The sequence below is a fragment of the Zosterops lateralis genome (genome assembly GCF_965231275.1).
Source record: "Zosterops lateralis genome assembly, chromosome: 12".
NCBI lineage: Eukaryota > Metazoa > Chordata > Aves > Passeriformes > Zosteropidae > Zosterops > Zosterops lateralis.
In genome coordinates, this window is record NC_139772.1 from 16446142 (window position 1) to 16458464 (window position 12323).

Here is a 12323-nt window from a genome sequence, read left to right on the forward strand (position 1 = left end):
TTTGGGACTGTCAACTTGAAGTTCCTAATTCAGAAGAAATTCAAGTTTAGCTTTCAAAAACTAGGTACAAAGGAAATAAACTTCCTTTTTCCTCTTTCAAAAGAAATTAATTGCCAAAGTTGTCACAGATTACTCTTCTTTCTTTCATATACAGATGCATACAAATTAATGAAGTTATTCTTGGAGGATGAAATTAAGTTGTCAGGATCATAATCCACTTCAAAGGCAGGTCTCTCTCCAAAAATTACAAGAGCAAGAAATGCAGCCAAGTGTGCAGTCAGGATAGCATTCAATCTCTCCACACATCCAGAGCTTTGAGGGTGCCACAGAATATGAAATTTCCAATTTATGTCTAATACAACACGTGTAGAATTAAAAAATCGTGAAATAAATTGCGTTCCCTTATCTGAACTCATTCTTTCAGTTATCCCATATCTGGGAATGATTTGTTCTAATAGCATCTGAGCCACTTTGGAGGTAGTTGCAGTTGAGGTAGGAAAGGCTTCTACCCAGTGGGTGAGGTGAGGTGATCAGTTATTTCAAGAAGATATTTCCATCTCTGTATTTTGGGGAACTCAGTGTAATCTATTTGCATATTTTGAAAGGGCCTAAGGGCTAGGGCTCCTCCCTCACTAGGGTGTTTTCTCATCACTTTCTTATTTAACAAATCAAGTGTTGTTCAGTCACTGTTTGGCTATTGTATAGACTGCCTCACAGCGGTAAGTTCTCAAGAACTGATCACACAGTGCTTGAGTTCTCCAGTGTATTCTTTGCTGCAGCTTAATCAAAATTTCTCTAGCAATTGCTTTATTCATTATTTTTGCCTCCCTTTCCTGCCCGGAGGTGTCGGGAATGACACCAAAGGGAAAGTGCCTGCAGCGAGAGAAGGCTGTGGTTGGATATCTGGTTCTGTTTGTTGTTGCTGCCAGTGTTGTTTGTTCACCTTGTTACACACACTAGTAAAGAATTCTTACTCCTTTTCCCGTATCTTTGCCTGAAAGCTCCTTAATGTCAAAGTTATAGTAATTTGGAGGGAAGGGGGTCGCATTCTCAATTCCAGAGAGGTCCTACAGACACCTGTCTTTCCAACCAAGACAAGCTGACAATTAACAACGTCTTGCCAGTTTAATAACATTTAACCACGTCTCAACGACGAATCTTGCGCTCCAGGGCTCTGCCTTTTACAATCATCCACACCCTCTTCTGAGCTGGCTCCAGGTTAGGAATCCTAGGAAGAAAGGGCCTGGTATCAGCCAGACGAGCATTTCCAGCCAGCCACTTTTCTGTCTCCTTGCAGAGCACACAGTGTTGTGTCCTCTCTCTGTGCCAGCAGCAAGTGGCAAATTAAACAACTGCACTCACTGCATGGAGGCTGCAGAGGTGCAAGGGCAGAACATGACCACCTAAGTGCTTGGGGACCAACTACAGCACACAGGATTCCATGGAGAGAAGCAGAGCTCGGTTTTGCAACCCTCCAGAAGGTTCATGTTTCATTCAGTGTCTTTTCCCAGTGTCTCCCCACCAAGGCCAGATGATCTTTCTGTGCTCCTGTGGGTGTTTCTGCTGCCTCTTGGGGGCTGTCTGTCTCCAGGTCCCCCTCCCATCCCAGTCACAGGGACTGAAGGGAGGGTGTTAGGGGATGAACCAGGCTGTGCTTGGTGATGCCCAGCAACAGGACAAGAGGCAATGAGCAGAACCTGAACAGGAAACTCCACCTGAAGCCCAGGAAGAACTTCTTTCCTGTGAGGTTGCCCAGAGAGGGTGTGGAGTGTCCCTCACTGAAATTATTCCAGAGCCCTCTGGACACAACCCTGTGCCATGTGCTCTGGGATGATCTCGCTTGAGCAGGGAAGCTGGGCCAGATGACCTACTGTGGTCCCTTCCAACCTGCCCCAGCCTGTGATTCAGTGATACCTATCAGCAGCATGAGTTGGTAAGTGCATAAACATTTCCCACCTGCACAGCATGAGGGCCATAAACTTCCCCACAGTCATCGGGTAAAACCCCACTTGAAAGGTTTGCATCTTGCCAGGAGCAATGATGCCGTCAGGGGGGCTGATGGAGAACAGTGGCAGGACTTCTGGTACAGTTTCTGGGGGCAAACTGCCAGGCTTCAGATACAGTTGTCCCTTCGGCATGAGGTCTATATTCTGCTGCTCGGGCTGCTCCTGCTGCTCCTCATAATCCTGTGACCGCCTGTAAAGCTCCCACAGCTGAAGAAGTCTCTGAGAAGGACGCTCCTGCTGCCATTTGACATTCTCCTGCCATAGTTTGGGATACTTATGATTAATGAAGAGGTATTCACCTGCAGAGAGAAAGAGGACACCTTTCAAAGACAAAATCCTATGTTCCCAGCAACTCTGCCTCCTGCTGCAGGTAGGTAGAAGAGAGCTGGGATGCACTTGGAGCATCTCTGGCCAAGAACTTTCAGCAGGAAATAAGAGTCTGGGAGCAGGGTCTCTGCCTGCAGCACACACTCCTGTGCCAAAGCACGAGAGTTGGTTTTAGACAGTGACTTTGCATTTGCCCTGGAGTGGGGAACTGCACACAGGCAGTGGCTGCAGCGCAGCTCACTCGTTACACCACTGTTTTTCCCTGTTCAGACTTCTCAAAGAGATGACCTGATGTCCCCTTCCCAGTCTTGACCCAGCACGTGGCTCTCCCCAGAGCCTGGCTCAGCTCCTTTGCAGAGCAGAAGTGGCAGAGCAAGAATGAAGGGGCTGGAAGGCAGAGGGGGGGGCAAGGAGAAAACTCTCCAGCTGCAGCTGGGAAGATGCTGATGAAAGTGGACATGTGGACAAGGAGGAAAAAGCAATTCATGTTTTGGAGTGAAGTGGCAAGGTCTTCTCCCCAGGCCCTCAGCTACCGAGTGAAATGCCCTTACGCAGCAGAGGGAGTAAATACGGATCCTGCGCTGCTTTATTATCTCCAGTGTTCTTCCAGGAGTATTCCAGGTCTACCTTCCCTGTGTTGTGCATCCTGAGACTGAAAAGCAAGAGGAAGAAATAAAAAAATATGTCCAGTAAATATAAAGCAAATAATAAAGTAACATTGTCTGATGGACTCCTGGTACTGCTTTCTCCTGAGAAGCATCTTCTTCCCAGGCAACCCTGCCATGCTCAGGCTGCTGCCCTGGGTGGCCCAAAAAAGTATTTCCAAGTCTGGAAGTTTAAGAGGAAAGGACCAACATGGTGCTCAGGACATGGAAGCTAAGGGGCTTACTCTGGGCTTTAGGTCTTGGTTTGACTGCAAACTTATCCTTGAACAGATGAGGGCAGGTGACATGCAGTGAAAGCAAACCCATGGCTGTCGTCAGCAGAAGGGTATGGCAGCATTGAACCTCTCCTGACCACCACCTCCTGCTTGGCTTTGCATGCACGTAAATGGGCCTGTGCTGGTTTTGGCTGGGGTAGAGTTCTGGGAAGCAGGCACTGGGTCAGCCCTGGGCAAAGGCAGCTCCTGCTCACAGGACCTGCCTGGCCTCCAGCACTCACATGGCTTTCCTTGTCTGGAAGAGCAAGGTATCCTTGAACTGAACCAGGACGGTGCTCAGTTTGACCTGGCTGTAGACAACAGAGGCACTGAGGTACACCTCGGCCTCCTGGCTGCTCTCCTCCACCACAGTGTGAGCTGGTTCTGGGATTTTCTCAACCACCTGCAAACAGAGGAGGGAAGAATAACTGAACAGAGCCCAGAAAGTCAGGCTGAGAAGGGAATCTTTTGGCCTCCAAGGTCAGCCTCATAGAGGGACTAGAAAGGACCATTCACTTTTACTTCCCTGGAAAGATGACAAAATTGGGACTGTTCTGCTACAGTAGTTGTTTCTATCCACTGATCAAAGCAGTCACTAACACAGCTGTTAATATACCCATGGAGACTATAGTTGCATTCCAGTCCCTGTATGTCAACCTTGAAGAGGGACTGACTTTTCCTGGTCCCCTATAAATCCAGCAGGTCTCAAAATTAGGCTTAAGTTCCCCTGCGGGAGCTCTGTGGATGGAGAACCCCAAGACTGAAGAGTTCTGCAAAGCACCTTTTTCTTCTTGTCTTAGGAGAAAGTGCTCTCCAGATGTCACGTGTGGAGCAACAGCCACACTACGGGGAGCTGGCCATGGGCATTTTGAGATGTGAAAGATCTCACTAGGAAAGTCTCCAACTGCAGATGTTCTGATAGAAAAGAGGATGGTTTAGAGGCCTTAAAATGGTCCACAAACTCAGAAAGAACCTTCACCCAAGATGAGTGTGTTTGCCAATAATGACAATAAAAGCAAGAATCTTGGGAGATGATCCTTCTCCAGACTCCACCATACTGTCATACAGTGCCTGGGGTACTCCATGATGAGATATCCAACACAATACAGAGATCACAACTAAAAACTCTGATATCCATGCAGACAAAACTTGGAGTTCACCAGCATATGTGCAGAGTCTCTCATGCCATTAAAGGAATTTCCAACTGCCCTGCCCTGGAAAAGTGAAGATTAAAAATACCCCAGGTGTAAAACAGGGCTTCTCCCCCATGGATCCTTGCAGACATTGTGCAAACTTCTCTCTGGGTTTTGCAAGTCCATCATCCACCCCATGGTATCCCCCTTTCCCTGTTTCCCCATTGGCTATGGGCCTTGGTGTCCTGTTCCTCTCTTCCCGATGGTTACTTGCCCCCTTCCCTGCCCCCTGTACCACCCACCAACTCGAGACCCTGTATAACTGAGGAAAATCACATGGTCACCCTCTCTGGCTCCGGATTCACCTTCAGCACACTGGAATAAATGCTTGCTGGGAATCGATTTGGGGCTGGGAGCCTTCTGCCTCTCTTGCTGAGCTTAGCCTTGGAACATGTGTGGTTGTGTGAGCTTGAATTGCTGCCTGAATAGTTCTCAAGCAGTTTCTCTACCGAGAGGCTGACTGGCATTGAAGGGCCGTGGCTGCACCCCAAAAAGACACACTGTTACACATATGCAGTAGAAGTGGATTTCTGTCCACTTCCAAAGAAAAGATGGAGTGCAGCAGACTTAACTCCTTGTTGGTGAAAAGGCACCAAATCAGATGATTTCTAACACCATAAAATGGGATAAAATCATAAAACATTGCCTCCCATTCAACACAGGCTGCAATCCTTGTGCTTGTGGCACAGACTGATAGTTCGTGTTGGCTAAAGATCTCTTGTCAAAAGGCTTCCCCCTCTCACGTGAATGTATCTGGTCACTGTTCATCCACTTCTCCCCTAGAATGCACTGCTGGTGAACCTCACAGCTGTCCAATGTCCAGAGGAAGCAGGAGCTGCTCAGCCAGCTGTCATGGGGGTTACCGTGGTTCTTTTTGTAAAAGCTGCGTTGGCTTTTTTTTGCCATTTTGCTTCTCACCTTCCATTCGTCAGGCCAGCTGTCTGCTGAGTCTTCCCTGGTGGTATCATTCCATGTGACAATGCACATTTGGTCATCCCAGTCCTGAACCTCCTCTTTTGGCAGCTCCAAGTTGATCTCGGTCACCTTACATTTCACAAGGTGCCTCCTGAAGGTGGCTGGGACATCTGATTTCAAGGTCACTGTGATGCCCTTGGCACAGCCAGGATGGAGATGCCCCACCTAGGGAGAATCAGGGAGTCAAGACCAAACTGGAAGCACTGCCAAGGGCAGGACTGACAGCAAAAGGGACTGATGTGGTGAGCAGCTGTGACAGGAATCTGCACCTCAGTGTGGATTTATATGAAGCATGATACACAAAAGTATGAACAGAAGGTGCCGCCTCCCATAACGTGAAGCCTTTTCTGCAAGGCTGGCAGCCTTGGCCCAGCCAAGCCAGGGACTGCGTCTCCTATGTGGCACTGGAATGGGCTGTCAGTGGTATGTGAGGACTGCCTGCCAGCTCCTGGGAACACCAGGGCAGGACTTGAGCAATGGGGAAAGGCAGAGCAGTCCATGCTCACCTTGGGAGAGAACTGGAATGGGGCTTTTTCCTCCCACTCAAAGCGCATGACCTTCGTACAGGTGTGGTTGGTGATGGTGAAGGTCTTGCGGCAGGACTCCCCAACAGAATGGTTCCCAAACTGGATGTGATTCACTCTGACAGCTGTTAAGGAGGAGAACAAGGGATCTCAGCATGCAGGGAGCTCCACCCGCCCCCCCTTTACGTGCACAGACACCTGTATGTTCAATGCTTTCTTGCTCCAGGCCTTCCTCCCTCTGTGAGGAAGCTTCCCAGGCAGTTCCCCATCCCATCGCTTTCAGGGAAACACCCTGACATGCCCCTAAGTCAGCCACATGAAGCACAGCACACACTGCTCTGCAGGCATGGCTGCCACGCCCACAGGCCACCAAGTCCAGTGCGGGACAGCCCAGGCCTGGCTAGAGAGAGGACACACATGATCAGACATTTTCCTCTTCCCTGCTCCACCTTGGCAGCCTCTCCTCTCTTACCATCAATGATGTTTTTCTTCAGAATGCTCTTAGCATCTCTCTCCTGTGTATCCTCCTCTAGTCCGTCAAGGGTGAATTCATCCTTGTGGCCTTCACCCACCAGCTTTACTGGGGACTTTTTAGAGTGTTTATCCTTCATGACCACACAAATCCTCCCTTCCAGTCGCTGAGCCAGGGTGGGTTCGAAAATTACATCAAATTTTGTTGATTGCCCAGGATGCAGAAGCAGGAAGGGATTCTCTGAGGATTTGTTCTCTGCACAGCAATGGAAATCAGAGTTAAGTGATACAGCTGTACAGAGGAACTATTTCCACAGGCTATTATGAGGAATAAAAAAGTTGAAACCAGCTGCCTTCTAAGCACAGGTTCTACCCCCAGTGGTTCCAGACCCTCCTCCTATGTTCACAAGTCTGCCACCTCCAGACACATCACCACTTAAGCAGCTTAACCTCAGGTTGATGCCCAGCCCTCATTCCATCTGCTTCCAGCCAGCTCCAGCCATATGGAAAGCTGAGGCAAAGAGTGCTTTTGGGTTCTGCTGGCTGGCTGTGTGCTCGAGGGCTGTGTCCGTTCAGGCTGGTGCCTTCCCTCAAGCAGCAAATACTTCAGAGGGTCCACTGAGGTAGTGACAGTCCCCTACAACTCAACCCACCACGTCTAGAAGAGCAGAAGAACTTCTTACAACTTGCTGGAGGAAACCCTACAAAAAATCCCCAAGAAAAGCTTGGGGGACAGAGGGCCCAAGGAAAGAAACTGTGTCTGACATCTGGCTGGTGCTCAGAGAAGGCAAGAGCAGGGCACACGTTTTCCCTCTGTGTATGATCACACCTCATGCTTAATGAATTTACCGTTTTCAGCAGAGTCCTCTTCCACATCTTCAGTGCAGAATCTCTCGAGTGTGGAGTCCCTGCCTTTCAAGAAGAACGCTCCGTGCTCATCCTCCAGGTGTAACATAAACTGAGAAAAGGGAGCACAGAGCCCAATGATACTGGTGTGAGTACAGGATGGGAGCACAGGGACTGACACCGCAGTGGGAACCCTGCACCTCTCCCACTACAAACAGAACTTAGCACAAAAGTTTAGTCAAACCAGCCGGGAAAAAAGGGCCTTCAGCTGCATTTGGATGGAACTGACACAGAACCAAACAGGACAGAATGTAATTAAACCACAACTAAGTTTACTTAAAATGTAGGAAACCGGGATCAAATACAATCTAATGGAGCTGGGAAATCACGTGTGTCCATGAGAACAAAAAGTGACCTGAGAGACAGGGGAAAATACTCCACCACCTTTCTTTTGTTCAACTTAAAGAAGAAAGACTGGACAGACAATTTCCAAGAACTCCCTTCTTGGAGAACAGATGTCAGTCACTTGCTTCAAGAGAATTTCTCACACCTCTTCCCAAGTCTGCCATGTTTTTTGGGACTCTTCCCCTGTGCCACAAGCACTTGTTCCCAAACCAGACCATTCCTTGAGCAGGTCCTCACCTCGACAGGTATTACGCCCTTGTTACGGACGAGCAGGGGGAGCATCTCTGACTCCCCCAGCTGGAGCCTCTTGAAGCGGAGCAAGGAGTTTCCTGTATTGCTGCGAGCCTTTGGGCACACGAATGTCACCTGCGGCACGTGCCCCTTCCCGCTGATGGTGAAGGTCAGGATTTGGGGCTTAATTTTCACAGAGCTGCAGGAGAAGCGCAGAAACAATTTCAGCTGGCACTAACCCATTTCTCACTGGGCAAGCAAAGCAGCAAGGGCCACCCACAGTGTTCTCCCTGCCTGCTGCTCCTGAACCACACAACACAGCCCCCCCGCCTCTTCTCAATCCACTCAGGGCCATTCACAAGAGGAATCTGTTCCAAAGAGCCAGAGCTTTCCACAATAACAGTTAATTTTTTTTCTCTGAATTGAATCATGCAGTACAGGAGGCAAATATTGAGGCACCAGATGAGACATGGCAAATCCCCTGGCTGCAGTGAGATGAGATACATGCAACAAGCAGAAGCAGAGCATGAAAGCAGTACAAAAGCAAGAAGGCAAAAATAAAGCATCATCATCACCACCAGTAAAGATTATTTCCAAGAACAGTAAAAATGCAATTGCTTATTAGCAATTAGACTTCCCTTGTTCCAATTCAGCCACTAAAGGGTTGAGGAAGGGCAAGTCAAAGCTGCAGTACACAGATCCCAGGGCAGGGGAACTGGGCTCCGCTTTCATAACAGCTCCAATCACTCACATTAAAAAAAAGCTTAATGAATGCCAGGAAATCACAGAGGTTCACTTAATTTTACAGAAACAGAGAGGAAATTGTGGCTGCTGACTTGCTGGCACGGAAACTGCTTCATCTAAGTCTTCGTCCTTGGAAACCCCCAGCTCAGACGCAGCACATCTCAGTAACTTCCAGTTGGCTACCTAGTATTTCCCTGTCTTCATAGTTCCTCATACAGGCTGAACCAACAGCCTCATTTTTCTGCTTTATCTAACAGTTACTGCCTCCCAGATCATCTCATGCCAAGTACACTGCCTATGGCTACTGAAAGCATTAGAGCTAGCAAGAGGTCTGTGCCTGCCCAGTGGAGAGGCAGCTATCAGTGAGGCCTCCCCCAATATTTCACAGGGTCAGTTACCCTTTTGGGATGACAAGGGAGGCCTTGAAAGTGCAACTGTATTTCTTCTTGTCTGGTGGGGTGAAGGTCATCGTAGCAACAGCAAAGGATGAGCCAGGAATAGACATCTTAACTGGATGCAATTTGAAAACGTCGATAGGACTTTGATCCTTTGGGAAACCCAGAGAGCAGTGTTAGGAGAAAACACCTTTCAACATGACACAGTTTTATTCATAAATGCATTATTGAGAACAGCCCCAGGCAGTGTGTCCTCCTTCCTGCTGCCCTGGGCCTGCTCCCTCCCTCCCAGGGAATGCTGACCTGGTGCTAAAGCTTTGTGTGTTTTGAGCACTGGCAGATGCCCCAGCATATATGGGACATGGGCACTGCATGGAAAACCCTGCAAATAACCTGGAACCAGCCTTCAAAGAGAAGGAAAAGCCAGGGAGCCTGAGGAAATGCTCTGCTTTGAGCCCTGGCATGTCAGTTCATTACAGCCCCTCTCTGAGTGCGCTTCCAAGAGAGGTTCAGAAGGATTCACTTCTCCCACCAAAGACCCAGAGGTGTGAGCCAAAACCTTGCCTGAGACATGCAGAATTCAACACAACTCTTCCCTGGCTCTCCTGCTCTCCCCTGCAGTTTGACCTGCACTGAGCTAGACTAGTCTGAGCCCCAGGAAGCAATGCATCTGGAGAATAAACCAGGCTCTCACATGGCCTCCAGAGGGACACCATCACCTTGGCCTCCTGTTCTTACCTTTCCAGGGAGGGGTTGGATGGAGAGGACCACATCACATGGCAGGCTGCTTGCATTGTAGATATTGAAATGAGCTGTAGCCTTTTGCTGAACTAGAACCTTGTTGAAGATGAATTTGTTTTTATCACTGATGAACAAGCCCTTGCCTTTCACTGACTGCAGCTTGTGGCTGAGGTCAGTGCTGCTGCAGATCGGGTACTCCTCAAAGATTGACATGACATCCTCAACGAGTGCTGTGGATAGACCAGAGGGATGAGCATGGAGGAGAAGCCTCCCTGATGAATTTATCTGGAGCCTGCTGCCCTCTCAGGAGGCTTGATAAGCCCTTTCTGCCTGGGTGACTGCTAAACCCAGCTTTGGGTGGGGAGAGCTGGCTTTGAGGATGGACCTCAGTCTTTGAGAGCACTGCTTTCCTTTTATCCTTCCATGCATGCCTCTCAGCCTGGGAGGGATGAGTCCGTTGCTGGACTTGAAGAGGGCTGGAACCTCTGGGGATTCTAAGGTGGGACACCAGGGCTGGCGTGCCTCTCTATCCAAGCAGCAAGTTCAAGTGTTGACCAGCAGCAGGTCTGACCAAGGGAACCTGGGGGCAGTACGTACCTGGCAGGCAGGACTCGGCAGTCAGGGTAAAGGGAATGCCGAGGGGATTGTCCCCGGGGTCTCTGCCCGTGATGTCAATGTAGAGCTGCTCCTCACATGTCCCCTCCTCCCCTGCCAGGCATTGCACTGTGATCTTCTGCTGGCCACACGGAGCGATGGAGCCGGAGCAAGGGGACACCGTGAACATGCCAAGGTTGAGGAGACCCTGCAGAAAAAGTTCCAGGAGAGGCTGATGGCTAATAGCTGTGCCTTGAGCACCCCAGCAAAGAGTATGTCCTGCCTCGGCCTCCAGCTGGGCCCAGGCACCCAGTCCCAGGGCAGGGAAGGATGACTCCATGGCCCAAGGGCAGCCCCAGGCTGAGGCCAACAAACCAAGAGGAGCTGCAAGCCTGTCCCAAGTGGCAGAGAGAAAGGAGTTTGAGTGTAAAGAATGAAGGTGGTAGCTGTGATCCTTCAGCCTCCAGAGGTAACACAGGCGAGCAGAAAGAGCTGTGAGAAATGATGGGAGAGAGGTGAGGGACTGGGAAGAAAAAAACCCCAGTGTTGTCTGAGCTCTGTGGACTAGGAGCTCAGTGGGGGATGTTATGCTGGTTTTGCATTAATGGATTTGGGGTGAAGAGGGATAAAATCATCCACGGAAGCGATTCTTTAAGAGAAGCTGCTAACAGCTTCCTCTGTGACTTGACAAAACCAATCAGTGGCTAGCTTGAATATGGTTTAACAGCCTGTTAAACCAATTCAAACGCCGAATAGGTCTCTGTGAGAGTCCCATTTTAAGACAAACAAGCCCGGGAAAAGCCTCCCTTTCTCCCGGCCTGGGAACAGGTACCGGGCCGGCGCAGCCCCTTCCCGGGGAGCGGCCCAGGCCCCGCCGGGCCCGCGGCTGTGAACGTGCTGCGGCCGGGCCCTTCTCCCCTTCCTCCGGCACGCTCAGGCCGGGCCGCGGCTGGAAGCAAAGGCGGTACGGGCCTGAGAGCAGCCGTGTGGCCACAGCGGCTGTGGCTGTCCCGGCCGGGCCCCTGAGATCCTGGCACAGCCCCAGCGCAGCCTGAACCCGCCACCGTGACTGCCTCGGCCACCGCGCGGCACAAACCGCCACCATCCGCAGGCCGCACGGATGGAACTTGCAAAACATCGGTCCTCTCTCCGGTGAAAAACCAGACAGAGTAACAGAGTAAAGACACACAGAGAAACAACATAAAGACACCAAGGGCAGTAAAGGAGTCAAGTCCCAGATAAAAAGAAAATGAGGAAATGCCTTAGTCTTAAGCTGGAATTCTTTTGTAAGACCATAGCGATAGACTGTAATAAACTACAACATCTCCTTAATTCGCAGAAAAAGTATGGGGAGTTAAGAGTGTTCAAATCGCAGACATTAGCAAAGGCATCTGTGATGAAGCAAATAAATGTTAAAGTAGCTGTGATCTCATGAGAAGCTTGAACAGAGGGAGAGATGAGAGTGATGAAGACCCTTTTGCCCCCAGGGAAAGAAGAAGAAGACTGCTGTTCCCAGAGATGAAAATTATCTTAGAGACAGATGAAGAAAATGTTTACTTTTAAACAGCTCATCCTTAAAATAGTACTTCATAAGTTTAACATGGCCCATAAATGCAGCTGTGGGAAGGCTGCATGAGATGGGAGGGACTTTACGAATGCGGATTTCCAGGCAGCTGCTATTCCTAGAAATTGAAGCCATGAGAGAACTATTTCTTGTAGAAAAGTCTCTGTAACATAACAAGAGAGACTCCTCTCCCTAACAGAAATGATGAAAGACTATTTTAAAAGTGATAAACTGGCCTAAGTCCCAGGTTTTATCTCTATGTTGTCAGTAAGAAAGAAAAGAAAGTTTTTAGAGGAAGAAAAGTGTTCTGAAGGTTTTACTCTAATTTTCTTTTCTTTCAGTTTTATTTAAAAAAAGTTTTCTTTATACCCTTTAAAATGTAAGCCTG

General features: G+C 49.3%; 1 protein-coding gene across 1 annotated transcript in view; it reads right to left on the reverse strand.

The window, feature by feature from the left end:
- Nucleotides 1–1419: 1419 nt before the first annotated feature.
- The window catches only part of LOC310914057 (hydrocephalus-inducing protein homolog), a gene marked incomplete at its 5' end in the record, with an annotated part of 172036 nt that continues 161132 nt past the window's right edge, over nucleotides 1420–12323 (reverse strand). The window contains 11 exons of the mRNA XM_083869954.1: nucleotides 1420–2305; nucleotides 2885–2985; nucleotides 3495–3655; nucleotides 5364–5585; nucleotides 5927–6069; nucleotides 6417–6671; nucleotides 7265–7373; nucleotides 7904–8096; nucleotides 9040–9188; nucleotides 9775–10007; nucleotides 10375–10961. Of these exons, the coding sequence (XP_083726080.1) occupies nucleotides 1905–2305; nucleotides 2885–2985; nucleotides 3495–3655; nucleotides 5364–5585; nucleotides 5927–6069; nucleotides 6417–6671; nucleotides 7265–7373; nucleotides 7904–8096; nucleotides 9040–9188; nucleotides 9775–10007; nucleotides 10375–10961 (2554 nt within the window). The 3' untranslated portion in view covers nucleotides 1420–1904. The remainder of the gene's footprint in view (nucleotides 2306–2884; nucleotides 2986–3494; nucleotides 3656–5363; nucleotides 5586–5926; nucleotides 6070–6416; nucleotides 6672–7264; nucleotides 7374–7903; nucleotides 8097–9039; nucleotides 9189–9774; nucleotides 10008–10374; nucleotides 10962–12323) is intronic.